General features: G+C 40.3%; 1 protein-coding gene across 1 annotated transcript in view; it reads left to right on the top strand.

Annotated features, from left to right (window-relative positions):
* MORC1 (MORC family CW-type zinc finger 1) overlaps positions 1 to 17,143 on the top strand; it is a 158,651-nt gene that overhangs the window by 92,275 nt on the left and 49,233 nt on the right. The window contains 1 exon segment of the mRNA XM_070357835.1: positions 2,933 to 3,071. Within this exon segment, the coding sequence (XP_070213936.1) occupies positions 2,933 to 3,071 (139 nt within the window).

The raw sequence follows: 17,143 nt of genomic DNA, 5'->3' as shown, positions 1-17,143 counted from the left end.
CAACAGCAATGCAGATGAAGATTCCCATGGGAAGAGAAGTTGATCTGATGACCTCATTCAGTTCTCTGATTCAGTATGTTTAAATGGACCATGCATACTTTGAGACTATGCTGTGAAATAGCAAAACTCTGATATATATGCACTGTTAGATGTGGATAAAATGTGTGTTAAAATGATGAGAAAGGAAGTATAGTTATTTATTAGGCAATACTGGATGAGTGAAAGGATAGCAATACGGGGTGAAAAGTGGCATCATATGTATTTACAGAAAATGCAGTTTATTGTCACCAGTTAATTGTCACCTGCCAATTGTCAGCAGGGTTAAAGCCAGTGAACAGCATTTGAATGAACAAAGTTTGTGTAACCAGAACTGGGACAGGAAATACAATAATATCTCCCTCTTACATTGAAGTTACATGTTATGTCATTTCATTACAATAACCACGTACTGCTAAGTCACTTCAGTCATGTCCGACTCTGTGCGACCCCGTAGACGGCAGCCCACCAGGCTCCTCTGTCCCTGGGATTCTCCAGGCAAGAATACTGGAGTGGGTTGCCATTTCCTTCTCCAATGCATGAAAGTGAAAAGTGAAAGTGAAGTTGCTCAGTCATGTCCGACTCTTAGCGACCCCATGGACTGCAGCCCACCAGGCTCCTCCATCCATGGGATTTTCCAGGCAAGAGTACTGGAATGGGGTGCCATCGCCTTCTCCGAATAACCACGTGAGCTTTCTCCAAATCTCAGAGGAGAAAACAGTGAAGCTAAGGGGGGTTCAGTGACCTGTCCACCATTCCTCCCTAAGCCTGAAACTTGAATCCAAGCACTTTGATTCAAAACCTGTGCTCTTTCTGCCTTACTACTCTCCCCACTCTGTAGGGATCTTTAGCTCAGGAAGCCAAATCCAGACAAATATTTTGTGGTGGTAAAACATACCCTTTTACAAATGATAGTGTTCTGCGTTGGTGACTCAGGCAGCTTAAAATGGAGTCATTCTTTCCCAAGACACCTTTTTGTTTTGTTTTGTTTTCCACCTTAAGCACAGAGGGAGGCTACACATTTTGGTCACAGTACCCAAGAAATAAATATCAGTGTGCTTCCATTACATTCATTCTGTGTATTTGTATATATTAGAACAGGGATCACCAGCAGAGTAAAAATGATGCCTATCATTTGACTAGACCCAAAAGTGAGTTTTGGAAAGGATATTTAAAAATATTTAAAATATGGCTTATATTGCATATTAAGATTTAATTTGTTTATAAAAATCTTTGAGGACAATCAAACAGATTGCATTTTAATAAATTAATTGAGGTTTTTCTTTTCTAAATAAAAACTTAATGTTACCACAAGGTTCCTTTCTCAAATGAAATATAAACCTGTGTGGGTACTATCCCACAGATGTCTTCAGATGAACACTGCATGTGGTTATATATATATAGGTTTTATATATATAGGTAGGTGTCCCTCTGATTTATCTACCACTTTTCTTTGAAAATAACAATAAAAACAAATACCATATGTGGGTGGAATTAAGTGTTTTTCACAGCAGTACTTGAATTTGATTGTAGTCCTCACTCTTCTCTGTTGGTGGGGGCAAGAAAAATATATGGTGAACCCTGGGAAATAGAGAAATGTAGTGAGAGTGAGATGCTTAGCTTTCCCTGCACTGTTTCAGATTGAAGAGGCCCTTGTCTCTATTCTCAACCTCCTCCTCCCTTTCCGAGCTTAGCACCCATGTATTTTATGACACGCACTTCCCCCTCTTTTTGGTACCTACCAGGGGTAGAAAAACTCTTGTGTAAGGCTCTGAGAATCAACTTCAGCATTTTGTACCCCCTTCCCACATTGCATGTCCTCAGCTATGCCCTGGATTGAGGCCATGTCCAATGGGAATGGAACTTCTTGTCCCTGCCAGGCCTCCATACCAAAGTGAAATAAGATGGTATCTCAATTTTTCAGCAGTTTGGCTAGCTCAGCGCCCCAGAACATAGCCATGAAATCAGAAGTAGGATGGAAAAAAGGCCTCAAACCTTCCCATGCATATGTCTCAAAAATCATTAGTATTCTTTTCAACCATAAAGACAGAAGCCCTCAGGCACAGCCTGTTTATTGCAATTTATAGACAATTCTGCTTGATTATGTAATGCATGTATTAACCCACTGGTGACTGGAGACAGCCCATCAGTAAGGCTAGGAAGCTGAGAGTTCTCTAGCAGCTGGTGTGCCTCCAGCAGCAGGGAGAGGAAGATGGGGTGCTGGGCTGCTCGATGGGGCTCCACCATGTGGCTCCATAACCCCTGAGGTGATCACAAGGTGCTGCCTCCCATCATAGTAGTCACTGGTCTTCACAGTGAGTCTCAATCCTCAAACAAAGGATCTATGTGCTTCCGAAGCAGAATTTTTGGTGTATTTTTACAGAGACATATTGGAGAAGGAAATGACAACCCACTCCACTATTCTTGAGAATTCCATGGACAGAGGAGCCTGGAGGGCTACAGTCTATGGGGTTGCAAAGAGTTGGACACGACTGAGTGACTAAACCACCACCACAGATTTCTATCCCAGATATTTTGGGAAAAGAATAATGCATGGTAGTAATGAATTAAGCTTCAGTTATCTAAAAAATATTTTTGCAGAAGTTCTCATTTGGTGATAACTCAGGATAAATGAAACGTTAGTAAATAATGAATATTCTCCCTTTCTTGTAAATCCGTAGTACCCTTCACATTTTCCATTAAGTTCTTTTCCAAGAAAAGTGGAAACTTAATGTATTACCTAAATTCTCAATATAATGCTGTATTTGAGCAATGCTGTATTTGAGTTTTGGGTGTAAGCCAGAGACAATTCCTGTAGAAATAAATAATCTTTTGCAGACAGTAAATAGTTTTATATTTCTTCCTGATGTTCTCTCTTGTACTTGGTTGTAAAAAGTTGTCATCGGACAGAACATCTACCTTCCATACCCCTGGGCACTATGAGCACAGTATCACAGTCAAAGAATGAGAAAGACAGGCAGCTTCGAGAATCAGTCCAGAGGTACCAAAATCAGCTGGTAGAACCACGTCAACAGGTGAGCTGTTAGTAATTCTTTCCAAAAGCTACCCAGATTCTTGAGCGTGAGTACAGATTTTGTGCATACAGACTAACTAAAATGGTTTACCCAAATAAATGTGTAGCCTCTTTTTTTCTTCTTTTTTTGTCACCTCCTTTTCATTTTGGATCTAAGGACTGTTCTAGAGGTGATCACAGGTACTCCAGGGATCCAGAAAGGGAAAGGACTTCTTCAAATAATGCTATATTTTTATATGTGATAATAAAAGTCCATCTCCACAATAGTGTGTGAGAAATAAGGGAATATATTTCCAGTCTAGGGTGTGAGTACAGCCTTGTAGAGGTCAGCCGGTATGTCAAAGGTCACACAGTCAAGTTTGGGACTCAGATGTATATGACTACAAAGATTATGCTCTTTTTATCTCATTAGGCTTCTTCCCTGAGGGTAGATGTTTTGAGGTAAAGAGTTATTCTTTTAAAAAATACTAGCCTATAAATACAGGAACTTAACGTCTTATTTAATTGTTAAGAAAATTCAATAAATAAAACAGTATCAGTAAATATAGATAACCATGACAATTGCAAGTGAAAGAAAAAGTGGTGTGCAGAATTACGGTTTTAATCTCTTAACTAATAAAGTAATTGCATCCCTTTCTGTAGATTTAGCACCCAAGTTCAGCATTTTTTAATTGTGTTGCCTGTCAAGTTCCTCAAATAGAAATTGAGGAGGTCAGCAGCATATGTCCAAATGTGTTGACTCCTGTGTGGATGTCAGGAAATAAAATGCTCGTTTGAGTAGAAAATTCCCTTCCTGAATTGGGAGTTAAGACACTCGGGCTTACTACCTGATTATTATGTGTGTTCCTGGGTTCATGGAAAATAAACCTTCTTTTCTACCCCAGCTTCATCTTCTTACCTCTCTACCTTTGCTGAGGATCTGCTGTGCAGGTCAGCCACCACCTGGGGTCATAGACAACAAACACTGACTCTCCCCTTTTAGCCTGAAGTCTCAGAGTTTCTTTGGGGAAGAGAGTGAAAGTCATTTGGAAACATATTCACCTAACCAGTCTTCACTCTTCAAAGTTGCTCAACATTTTACATATCCTAGAGTGTCTGCTTTTGAGTTTTGTAACAGGTCAGACATAAAGATATCATCACTGGTTGTTATTTTAATCAGATCAGATCAGATCAGTTGCTCAGTCGTGTCCGACTCTTTGCGACCCCATGAATCACAGCACCCCAGGCCTCCCTGTCCATCACCATCTCCCGGAGTTCACTGAGACTCATGTCCATCGAGTCAGTGATGCCATCCAGCCATCTCATCCTCTGTCGTCCCCTTCTCCTCTTGCCCCCAATCCCTCCCAGCATCAGAGTCTTTTCCAATGAGTCAACTCTTTGCATGAGGTGGCCAAAGTACTGGAGTTTCAGCTTTAGCATCATTCCCTCCAAAGAAATCCCAGGGCTGATCTCCTTCAGAAAGGACTGGTTGGATCTCCTTGCAGTCCAAGGGACTCTCAAGAGTCTTCTCCAACACCACAGTTCAAAAGCATCAACTCTTCAGCGCTCAGCCTTCTTCACAGTCCAACTCTTGCATCCATACATGACCACAGGAAAAACCATAGCCTTGACTAGATGAACCTTTGTTGGCAAAGTAATGTCTCTGCTCTTGAGTATGCTGTCTAGGTTGGTCATAACTTTCTTTCCAAGGAGTAAGCGTCTTTTAATTTCATGGCTGCAGTCACCATCTGCAGTGATTTTGGAGCTCAGAAAAATAAAGTCTGACACTGTTTCCACTGTTTCCCCATCTATTTCCCATGAAGTGATGGGACCAGATGCCATGATCTTAGTTTTCTGAATGTTGAGCTTTAAGCCAAGTTTTTCACTCTCCACTTTCACTTTCATCAAGAGGCTTTTGAGTTCCTCTTCACTTTCTGCCATAAGGGTGATGTCATCTGCATATCTGAGGTTATTGATATTTCTCCCGGCAATCTTGATTCCAGCTTGTGTTTCTTCCAGTCCAGCGTTTCTCATAATGTACTCTGCATAGAAATTAAATAAGCAGGGTGACAGTATACAGCCTTGACGTACTCCTTTTCCTATTTGGAACCAGTCTGCTGTTCCATGTCCAGTTCTAACTGTTGCTTCCTGACCTGCATACACATTTCTCAAGAGGCAGGTCAGGTGTTCTGGTATTCCCATCTCTTTCAGAATTTTCCACAGTTTATGGTGATCCACACAGTCAAAGGCTTTGGCATAGTCAATAAAGCAGAAATAGATGTTTTTCTGGAACTCTCTTGCTTTTTCCATGATCCAGCAGATGTTGGCAATTTGATCTCTGGTTCCTCTGCCTTTTGTTTTATTTCTTACTTTCCTTAACACCCCTTTTATTTTTATGAAGGCATTCAGCACATCTTGAACTGGTTTTATCTTTATTGCAGTCTCTGGATATTTTTTTCCTATAGAGGGTAGCACTGACCCTTAGATAGTGAGAGTGTATGTCATGAAGTCTTAATTACCTTTTTCTGTCTAGGATTGGATGTTTTATTCATCATCAAGGTAGAGATTTTGATGGAGGCTGATGAAATAACAGATTTGAGCCATCCATTCTACTTATTCTTTCTTTCTTGGTAGTCGGTTTTTTCATAAAAACTTGAGCCAGGTTTATAGATTCAGTCTGTTTCAGATATAAACAAAAAAGTTTAGCAGTACTTAAATAGAAACCTACTCCAAACAGTTCAAAGGATGTTAAAACTCATCATCTTCCCCTCGCCTGCTTTTGTGAAAACAATCCTCACATCTTTAACACGCTTCCAGGGTTCAGGGTCCTTAACTGACCCTGTTTTTGTGGTAATCAAGGAAAAATTTGGTTAGGGTTCACCTAACCATAGGAAACCAGTTAATTTTTTTTAATTGGAGTTAGTTGAATTACAATATTGTGTTAGTTTCTGCTGTACAGCAAAGTGAATCGATCGAATATATCCACATATCTGCTCTTTGTAAGATTCTATTTCCACATAGGACATTACAAATATTGAGTAGAGGTTCCTATGCTGTTCAGTAGATTCTCATTACTGGTCTGTTTTATATATAGTAGTGTATATACGTCAATCCCAGTCATCCAATTTATCCTCCCTGCCCCTTATCCTCTCGTAACCATAAGTTTGTTTCCTATATCCATGGCTCTACTTCTGGTTTGTCAATAACATTTACACCTTTTTTTTTTTAGATTCCATTCATAAGCAAAATCATATATATTTGTCCTTTTGTGTCTGGCTTACTTCAGTCAGTATGACAATCTCTAGATCCATCCATGTTGCTGCAAATGGCATTATTTTTTTATTTTTTATGGCTGAGTAATATTCCATTGTATATATGTACCACATCTTCTTTATCCATTCCTCTGTTGTTGACATAATTTTGAGGTGGTCATTAAACGCATACTTGCCCTTGGAGCTGTTCTGTGCTTGGCATGGTGGGGAATAAGTGAAAGTGAAGTCGCTCAGTTGTGTCCAACTCTTTGCAACCCCGTGGACTGTAGCCCACCAGGCTCCTCCATCCATGGTATTCCCCAGACAAGACTACTGGAGTGGGTTACCATTTCCTTCTCCAGGGGATCTTCCTGACCCAGGGATCAAACCCAGGTCTCCCACATTGCAGGCAGATGCTTTAACCTCTGAGCCACCAAATAACTCTAATACCACAATGTAAGCCCCATGATTGTAAGGATAGTTTTGGTTTTGTTCACTGTCTATTACCAAAAACACTGCCTGGCATGTATTCAACAGATAGTTGTTGAATCATGAAATAAAACATGACCTTGGATAATATACAGTCCCTTTGAGGACCAAGTCTGACAGCTATTTAAAAATTAGCAACCACTGTAAACCAGTGCTAGTTCAGTACTTGTCTGATCATGTGCTGTGCTTAGTCGTTCAGTTGTGTCTGACTCTTTGTGACCCAATGGACTGTAGCCCATCAGGCTTCTCTGTCCATGGGGATTCTCCAGACAAGAATACTGGAGTGGGTTGCCATGCCCTCCTCCAGGGGATCTTCCCAACCCAGGGATCGAACCCAGGTCTCCTGAATTGCAGGCAGATTCTTTACCATACTGCTGCTGCTGCTGCTGCTGCTAAGTCACTTCAGTCATGTCCGACTCTGTGTGACTCCATAGATGGCAGCCTACGAGGCTTCCCCGTCCCTGGGATTCTCCAAGCAAGAACACTAGAGTGGGTTGCCATTTCCTTCTCCAGTGCATGAAAGTGAAAAGTGAAAGTGAAGTCGCTCAGTTGTGTCCAACTCTTAGTGACCCCATGGACTGCAGCCCACCAGGCTCCTCCGTCCATGGGATTTTCCAGGCAAGAGTACTGGAGTGGGGTGCCGTTGCCTTTGCCGATTCTTCACCATAGCTGAAACTAAATCAGAAGTTACAAGAAAATAGGGAGGGTGGCTTCATTCAAAAAAGTTTCATAAAGGAAGTGACACAATTTGTATCTTAAAGTCTATTTTGGGTAAATAAAGGGAAAGAACAGGGCATTCTAGGTGCGAAGAGCATTATAAACAAAGACCTGGAGATGAGCACGGGCTTTTTCCTTCATGGAACCAGTCTTTTAAATTACATGCTAAACTTACGTATTTTAAAAAATAAACTCAGCATTTCTGTGACATGCTTGTCTTTTAAAAACTGTATAAATCATTATAAGATATGGTAAATACTGAATAGAGGACCTCTGAAAGGTGAGCTCAGTTCCCCTTTCACAAAAATTATTTATGAAAGTATTCAAAAACTAATTTGGTAATAGCTGTTTGATGCCAGAAAAAAAGACTCAAAACCATCCAATATTCAATGAGAATTTACTTTGTTCCTGACTGCTTTTTAGAAGAAGTGCTGTTAGACTATGACGTAGGAAGGGTGGCAAAGTGAGAAAAACAGGGCATTGGTGCCATTCAGGTTCAGTGCACACACTATTCAGGTGTAGGATAGACATCACTGGAAAATCAAGTAATGGGTAGTGTGTTACCATCATTCCACTATATCTATCAGTGGTGCCCATTCTCTCAATATCAGGAAATAATGAGTTGCATGCCATGAAATTATGGTTTGCCCACCTCCTGTTCTCTCTTCCTGCCTCTGGATACCAGTGTTCACTTATTCGTTGATTAAATCTGGGGAGCAAATATAAAAATGGCCCAAATCTGCATACTTCATTTCTTACTCTTGCATTTCCGTTTTAATGGCAGAAGGCATCTTGATCTGGAAAACAAAGAGTTAACTTGGTAAATCAAAAGCCTTTCAGGATCTTCGATTCTTTGGTTGTTGGTTTTGTATCACTGACAACCAGGGAGGATGGAATAATGGTAGGAAGGGTAGTATGATGGTATTAGTATCAGAAATCAGCAGCTGCAGTGTCTTCTCCACCCTTTATGCATACTACTGGTATGCAGAGTGACAAAGTCTAGATTCTAGGTGCCCCACTGCAGGATGCCCTACTTAGAGAAAATTCACAGTGGGTCAGAAAACTGCTGGTAGAAGAGGTACCTCAGTGATTAGATCTTGTCCTCTAGGGAAAAATTAAACATGTTGGTTCAAAGCTACTATCATTTCCACAGGTGGTATTGTATTTAATCCTCACATTACAGTTATAACAATTATAATATCAGAAAGAGAGTGAATTTCAGAGCAATTCAGTAAGTTGAATCAGTCATACATCTTTAAATGGTGAAGTTAACTTTGGTTTCCTTTTTCCCTAATTCCAACACAATCTGCTCACAATCTCATATGATAAATATAGTCAAAAAGGATATGAAAACATTCACAAAGGCCACAAGCTGATATAATGCAAATCATATTTGTTAAGAGAAATGTATAAGTTCATAAACCTAGTAGGAGGGCTCAAATCCAAGATGTAATTGATAAGTTGTGCCAGCAAGCCAAGAGCCACTTTATAAATTGTGCTTCTGAAGCAGCACATTCTGCTCCTTCTCCTCTCTGAAGAGATGTATGAGTGTTCCTCACTGTGCGTTTCCGCGCTCATTCCTCATCACCTGCTGTTTTCTATACCGAGTGACAAGTGACACCTGCTGGCCAAGTAATGAAGCATTTTCATTTTTATCATCACTCTTGATTGTTTAGCTACTAATTGGCCCATCAGCTAGATAATTGTCATTCTGTTTTTCAGTAAACCTAGACAAGAATTTTAAAACCATAAGACAGAGTAACAGAATCAAGTCCTCTGCATTTGAGTATTTGGCAGTACTCAATTTTGCCCTTTTCTTAGTTTTCAGTTCAGTTCAGTTCAGTTCATTCACTCATTCATGTCCGACTCTTTGCAACCCCATGAATCACAGCACCCCAGGCCTCCCTGTCCATCACCAACACCCGGAGTTCACTCAGACTCACGTCCATCGAGTCAGTGATGCCATCCAGCCATCTCATCCTCTGGCGTCCCCTTCTCCTCCTGCCCCAAATCCCTCCCAGCATCAGAGTCTTTTCCAGTGAGTCAACTCTTCACATGAGGTGGCCAAAGTACTGGAGTTTCAGCTTTAGCATCATTCCCTCCAAAGAAATCCCAGGGCTGATCTCCTTCAGAATGGACTGGTTGGATCTCCTTGCAGTCCAAGGGACTCTCAAGAGTCTTCTCCAACACCACAGTTCAAAAGCATCAATTCTTCGGCGCTCAGCCTTCTTCACAGTCCAACTCTCACATCCATACATGACCACAGGAAAAACCATAGCCTTGACTAGATGAACCTTTGTTGGCAAAGTAATGTCTCTGCTCTTGAATATGCTATCTAGGTTGGTCATAACTTTCCTTCCAAGGAGTAAGCATCTTTTAATTTCATGGCTGCAGTCACCATCTGCAGTGATTTTGGAGCCCAAAAAAATAAAGTCTGACACTGTTTCCACTGTTTCCCCATCTATTTCCCATGAAGTGATGGGACCAGATGCCATGATCTTAGTTTTCTGAATGTTGAGCTTTCAGCCAACTTTTTCACTCTCCTCTTTCACTTTCAAGAGGCTTTTGAGTTCCTCTTCACTTTCTGCCATAAGGGTGGTGTCATCTGCATATCTGAGGTTATTGATATTTCTCCCGGCAATCTTGATTCCAGCTTGTGTTTCTTCCAGTCCAGTGTTTCTCATGATGTACTCTGCATAGAAGTTAAATAAGCAGGGTGACAGTATACAGCCTTGACATACTCCTTTTCTTATTTGGAACCATTCTGCTGTTCCATGTCCAGTTCTAACTGTTGCTTCCTGACCTGCATACACATTTCTCAAGAGGCAGATCAGGTGTTCTGGTATTCCCATCTCTTTCAGAATTTTCTACAGTTTATGGTGATCCACACAGTCAAAGGCTTTGGCATAGTCAATAAGGAAGAAATAGATGTTTTTCTGGAACTCTCTTGCTTTTTCCATGATCCAGCAGATGTTGGCAATTTGATCTCTGGTTCCTCTGCCTTTTCTAAAACCAGCTTGAACATCAGCAAGTTCACGGTTCATGTATTGCTGAAGCCTGTCTTTGAGAATTTTGAGCATTACTTTACTAGCATGTGAGATAGTGCAGTTGTGCGGTACTTTGAGCATTCTTTGGCATTGCCTTTCTTTGGGATTGGAATGAAAACTGACCTTTTCCAGTCCTGTGGCCACTGCTGAATTTTCCAAATTTGCTGGCATGTTGAGTGCAGCACTTTCACAGCATCATCTTTCAGGATTTCAAATAGCTCAATTGGAATTCCACCACCTCCACTAGCTTTGTTCGTGGTAATGCTCTCTAAGGCCCACTTGACTTCACATTCTAGGATGTCTGGCTCTAGATGAGTGATCACATCATCGTGATTATCTGGGTCGTGAAGATCTTTTTTGTACAGTTCTTCTGTGTATTCCTGCCACCTCTTCTTAATATCTTCTGCTTCTGTTAGGTCCATACCATTTCTGTCCTTTATCAAGCCCATCTTTGCATGAAATCTTCCCTTGGTATCTCTAATTTTCTTGAAGAGATCTCTAGTCTTTCCCATTCTGTTGTTTTCCTCTATTTCTTTACATTGATCGCTGAGGAAGGCTTTCTTATCTCTTCTTGCTATTCTTTGGAACTCTGCAGTCAATGCTTATATCTTTCCTTTTCTCCTTTGTTTTTCACTTCTCTTCTTTTCGCAGCTATTTGTAAGACCTCCCCAGATAGCCATTTTGCTTTTTTGCATTTCTTTTCCATGGGGATGGTCTTGATCCCTGTCTCCTGTACAATGTCATGAACCTCAGTCCATAGTTCATCAGGCACTGTATCTATCAGATCTAGGCCCTTAAATCTATTTGTCACTTCCACTGTATAATCATAAGGGATTTGATTTAGGTCATACCTGAATGGTCTAGTGGTTTTCCCTACTTTCTTCAATTTAAGTCTGAATTTGATAATAAGGAGTTCATGATCTGAGCCACAGTCAATTTTAACATCACAATTTACAGTCTTTTCTACTTTCTATTGTTCAACAGGACAGCTGTGTCATAATCACACTATGGAGTATTGTTTTAGGTCCATTTCATTCAGGGATTTTGGTACCACTTTAAATACACTTAATGCCTTCAGATCATTATAAGGCAAATGATAACTTGATTCCTTGATGAAGCCTACTCTGTTTACCCATTTGTACCACTGGGATGATTCCCTGGAGAAGGGATTGGCAACCCACTCTATTGGAGAATCCATTAACAATCCACTGCCTGGAGAATTCCACGGCCAGAGGGACCTGGCAAGCACAGTCCATAGCGTCTCACATAGTCGGACATGACTGACTGACTAATACTTAAACTTTTTTCAAAGTCAGTGGGTAGTATAGTATATTTATATAATCGGTTCATTTGTGCAGACGTGCTGTGTTGCTTGTGTATTCTCTGGGTCCTCTGGGTTAACCTTCTGTGATTAATGTTAATTTCCCATCTGGAGCCACAGTCTAGGCTCTCTCTAATCTGACACTAGTCCCTTGGTATAAGTTTCTTCTCTTCTGCAGGATTCTCTCCCTGAGCTCCCGCAGGTTCCTCTGTGTTCTCCACTTCCTTGATGCCGCATGCCTCCATTCCTGACACTTTGTCTGAGTGCCTTTGTTCCCTAGTCCTTCAGGGTCCAAAATGAATGTCATTGCTGTGTGAAGTCTTCTCCCATTTCCCTGCTTGTAGAGATATCTCCTTCTTCCACTTCCCCTTACCCTTCATGTGTGTCTTTCTTAAGGGCATATTTCACTTTTTAAAAAACTTTTATTTATATATTTGACTGCTGCTAAGTCGCTTCAGTCATGTCCGACTCTGTGCGACCCCAGAGACTGCAGCCGACCAGGCTCCCCCGTCCCTGTAATTCTCCAGGCAAGAACACTGGAGTGGGTTGCCATTTCCGTCTCCAATGCATGAAAGTGAAAAGGGAAAGTGAAGTCGCTCAGTCGTGTCCGATTCCTAGCGACCCCATGGACTGCAGCCTACCAGGCTCCTCCGTCTTTGGGATTTTCCAAAGGGTGGGGTGCCATTGCCTTCTCCGTGTATTTGACTAGGTTGTGTCTTATTTGTGGCACGTGGGCTTCTCTCTAGTTGTGGTGCACTGGCTTAGTTGCCCCTGTCACGTGGGATCTTAGTTCCCCAACCAGGGATCAAACCCGCATCCCCTGCCTTGGAAGATGGATTCTTAACCACTGGACCACCAGGGAAGTCTCCGTGTTTCACTTTCTACCTGGTATTATAGTTAGTCATGTGTTTTATCTGTCTCCTGTGTTTGACTGTAAGATTTTTGAAATAAGGGAACATTTTTATTCATCTTTGTGTTGCCAATAACACTTAGACCTGGACCTTTTATATAATAGATGTTTGCCAAATGAGTGAAGGGTTGAAGGAACAATTTGGTTTATGCAGAATTCTTCACAATTAGATACAAAGATAAATATTTTTCATTGGATTGGTTGAAGCTATATAGGTTAGACTTAAAACTGTCTACATCTATTCTTGGACACCATAATGTTCTCACACTTGGTCAAAATGAAGTGTTGGCATTTGAGTGGGAGTATAGAGACTATATTTGGATTTCATTTGTCACATTCATAGTCTTTGCATCACATGAAGAGCCTTTGTAAAATTCCATGCCTGTTGAGAAAACTCAATAGCCTTCTGTTCTTTCATGGTGCTTGCATGGACACAAAAACTGAGGCCGTGTGGTCTGACAGTTCCCACAGTAAGTGTACAGTTTAGCAGTAAATGTAAGGCAGAGAAGGCTCGCTGAACTTTTAGCTGTGTTTTCAAAATGAAATGGCATATCTGAGCACAACTTTATACTGAAGACTGTGAACACATTTTCTCATTTAGAATATAATCTTTTTAATGTATCGTTGTATAGGATGCTGAGATTTCTAATCTGTATACTAAGGAGCTTGATGCCTTAGAAAATCTATTTGTTTATCAAGCTTTTCAGCCTCCTTACATAAACTTCCATGATCTAAAATTTATGACACCTAAGCTGTTATGACACTCTGTCTAACAAGAGGCTGATGATGCTCACTGTAATTGAAATGTTTTACTTTATTACTCTTGTGACAAAGATCTAATTTCTCTGTGGTGATACCTGTCATTCCAAAAGGGATAATGCATGATACGGTCACATCTGTGGGCCCTGTGTTCGCAGTATAGCAAACAAGCTACTATTGCTCATGAGGAACATGTGTGGAAATTCTTTGAGGGCAGATATCATGAGTTCACTTCCTCATGTATCTCCCATCACTACATCTGGCTCAGTATTGGGCACAGTAGATGTCCAACAGTAGCTCTTCAACTCCTTAGCTTGATTTGCTTGTCCACATTCTTTTCTTTTCTCTTGAATTTTAATTGACATACAGTGTTATAGTAGTTTCAAGTGTATACCATAATGACTCAATATTTTCATATGTTACAAAATGATCACCACGATGTTTAGCCACCATAGAGAGTTGTTAGAATATTACTGACTGTATCTCTTGTGCTGTACATTGCATCCTCTTGACTTATTTATTTTATAATTGAAAGTTTGTATCTCCTAATCCCTTTCACCTATTTTGCCCATTTCCTCACCATTTTATCTTCTGACAGCCGCTAACTTATATCTATGAGTCTGTTTCTTAATTGCTTTGTTCTTTTTTTTTTTCCTCTTAAATTCCACATGTAAGTGAGATCATGTGATATTTGTTGTTCTCTGTCTGACTTATTTCACTTAGCTTTATACCCTGTAGGTCCGTCCATGTTGTCACAGATGGCAAGAGTTTGTTCTTTTTTATGGAAGAGTTGTTTATAAGCTGACCTCAGGTCTGTTTGATGTCACTAGTCCTTGATCCTAGCACACCCCTCCCCCTGATTCAGCCCAGTAAAAATGGGATTAAACTAGGTATTTGTGAATATCCATTTAATTTTATCTGTTTGCAATACAGGAGACCTGGGTTCGATCCCTGGGTCAGGAAGATCATCTGGAGGGAGGGCATGGCAACCCACTCCAGTATTCTTGCCTGGAGAATTCCATGGACAGAGGAACCCGGTGGGCTACAGTCCATGGGGTCGCAAAGAGTTGGACACCACTGCGCAACTGACACTTTACTTTTTACTTTCACTTTTGTCCAATTTTAGAGCCTATGAGTATTAGTTGCCCATCTTCATTTACAGGGTGTTAAGTTTGTAATGCCTGTATATATTTGTTTTACTTTGAATACAAACATGAGGTTTCTGGAGCAGAGCAGATCTATTATTTAATTATAGCAAATAATTACTCTGATTCCCTTTTGTTCTAATTTGTACCCCTGGGGCAGTGGATGAGATGAGGCAGATCATATGTTATCCTATATATACTGGAGTTTGTATCATCAGCGAGAAAGTTGGAAAAAAAATCTGGTTATTTATATAAGAGAGGGGCAGCCTCCTCCCTAACTCCACCTTATTGCCTGTCAGACACATACTTCTTTGCTCTTTGAGAAGGATCCTGGATTCTTACTGTTACCCTATGGAATATAAGTAAATCTCTTAGGGGAAAAATAAGACTATCTTCTTTAGCTATGCTTCTACGTCCTCAGATCTCATTCCTTCCTTAACATGTAAATACATACCTCTAGGGGGGTAAATCTCTTCAGATGCTCTCTCACTAATAATTAGTCATAAATTAAATTCTAAAATTTGTTCTTCTAGGCTAGGTCTAAAGTTTTGGTAAAATTTGATCAGAAAGCCTTCATAGTACAGAAACATAAAAATATTGTCTCTACAGTCCCACTAAGCATGAATCTAAAATTAAAAGGTAGAATCCTCTGTCTTCCAGGGCCATGAGTCTATGATGATCAGGTCATTTGTGTAAGAACTTCACATGTTTGTAAAAATTCAAATTCCTGAGGTCTACAGCAGACTGACTCAACAAGAGTCTCTGAGACAGAAGCCTTGGAATCTGCTTTTCTGTCCAGCTCTCCACATGATTCTTATGCACCACAGCCTTTTTCTCCTTTATTCCTGACTTTAAGGACCCTCTGTTTTTCCTACTGGCAGAGATACTTCATGTTCTGCAGCTTTTGCTATTGAATCTGTGATTTTCAGGACTTTCCAAACATGGAAAGAAATGTAACAGTCTTCCTGGGAGACTTTATGAGTATCATATAAAAATAAATACCAATATTAGCAAGCTTTCTAAGGTGATGATGAGTCTCTGAAATCTGAAGAGGTGATGGTGATGATAAAGATATTACTACTAGCAAACAACCATTCATTGAGTAACTGAGACAGAATTTGAAATGGATTAACTATGTTACCTAGATTTCTGTTTTACAAAAAACGCAAAGATGTGCTGCCATTAGTGGTACTTTTCTATTCAAAATGTAGTTGAGACATTTTTGCTGTGTATTTCTATGATGTCTGAAGTTCTTTTGTAGAAACACAACTCTGAAATGAATATAAAAAGAGGAAAATGAATGGAATTAAAAATTTTTATTACAACTTCAGTGATGTGATTAGTCGTTCAGGTTAAAACTCACTGTAATAAAACTTTTTATCAAAAAGTAATTATCTTTAAGCTAGCACCAAAAATGATACAAACCCAAATGATGTAAGTGTGTCATACCTTGTTACTAGGCTACACTCAATCCATTTCTCTATATCAGGAATAAGATACTGGCATTTAATATAAAGCATCTCAAATATGTGATAACATCTGACAGGTAATGAAGAAGTAGTCACATTATGAGTGCAGAATAGAACTGTGGCGGTGTTTCAACAGAGAAAGAAATGAGCAATAGTCTCTGGGAACATCTGTTTATCCTGTTAATCACCAACATTTTATTGAGTACCTATAAAGTGCTAATGGATAAGGAAATGGCAACCCACTCCAGTACTCTTGCCTGGAGAATCCCACGGGTGGAGGAGCCTGGTGGGCTGGTCTATGGGGTCACAAGGAGTTGGACACGACTGAGCGACTTCACTCACTCACTCACTCAAAGCGCTAAACACTGTGATGGGTACTACAGATAAAAAATGACTTTCAGAGAGAGATACAAGTGTTACCATGACTATGAGACAATGTGATACATACCGTGATTTCTGCTATAAATATGGCTATATAGATGTAGCATCTTCCTGTTCTTTTCCTGGGAGTCTTGTAAGAGCAACCAGAAAATAGAGAACAAAAATGCAAACTCCAGTTTCAGTCGAGCTAGGAAATATATACCAGAATACCCCAGGGCTGCCCAAGGCAGTCAAGATAATGCAAGAATCCCACAGGAGGAAACGGAGAGAAATGGAAGAAAGAACCCAGCAATAGCACTTCTAAAGAATCAACACAAATACACTTACTAAAGAAGGGTTCATCTGGAGATGGAAAATCTATAGCCTTGGAACCTTACTGGACCTGCTTGGGTTCACAGAAGATGTGGAGTGTACATGAAAGTACTCAAAAGCCATGTTTGCAGAAGATGAGAAAAAGAATTTCTTGGGGAGAGATGAGAAAAGAGATTTTGCTTATGGAAACAAAAAAGAAAAACTCGCCTAGACTCTTATCCTCCACCTACCCTTCCTATAGAAAACTCTGGCAGATAGATAGTCTGGGAAAACCAAACTCTTATAATGGTGTG

This window comes from Bos mutus, chromosome 1, assembly GCF_027580195.1.
Source record: "Bos mutus isolate GX-2022 chromosome 1, NWIPB_WYAK_1.1, whole genome shotgun sequence".
NCBI classification, from domain to species: Eukaryota; Metazoa; Chordata; class Mammalia; order Artiodactyla; family Bovidae; genus Bos; species Bos mutus.
The sequence above is the reverse complement of the archived record's forward strand: the minus strand, read 5'-3'. Positions and strand labels throughout refer to the sequence as shown.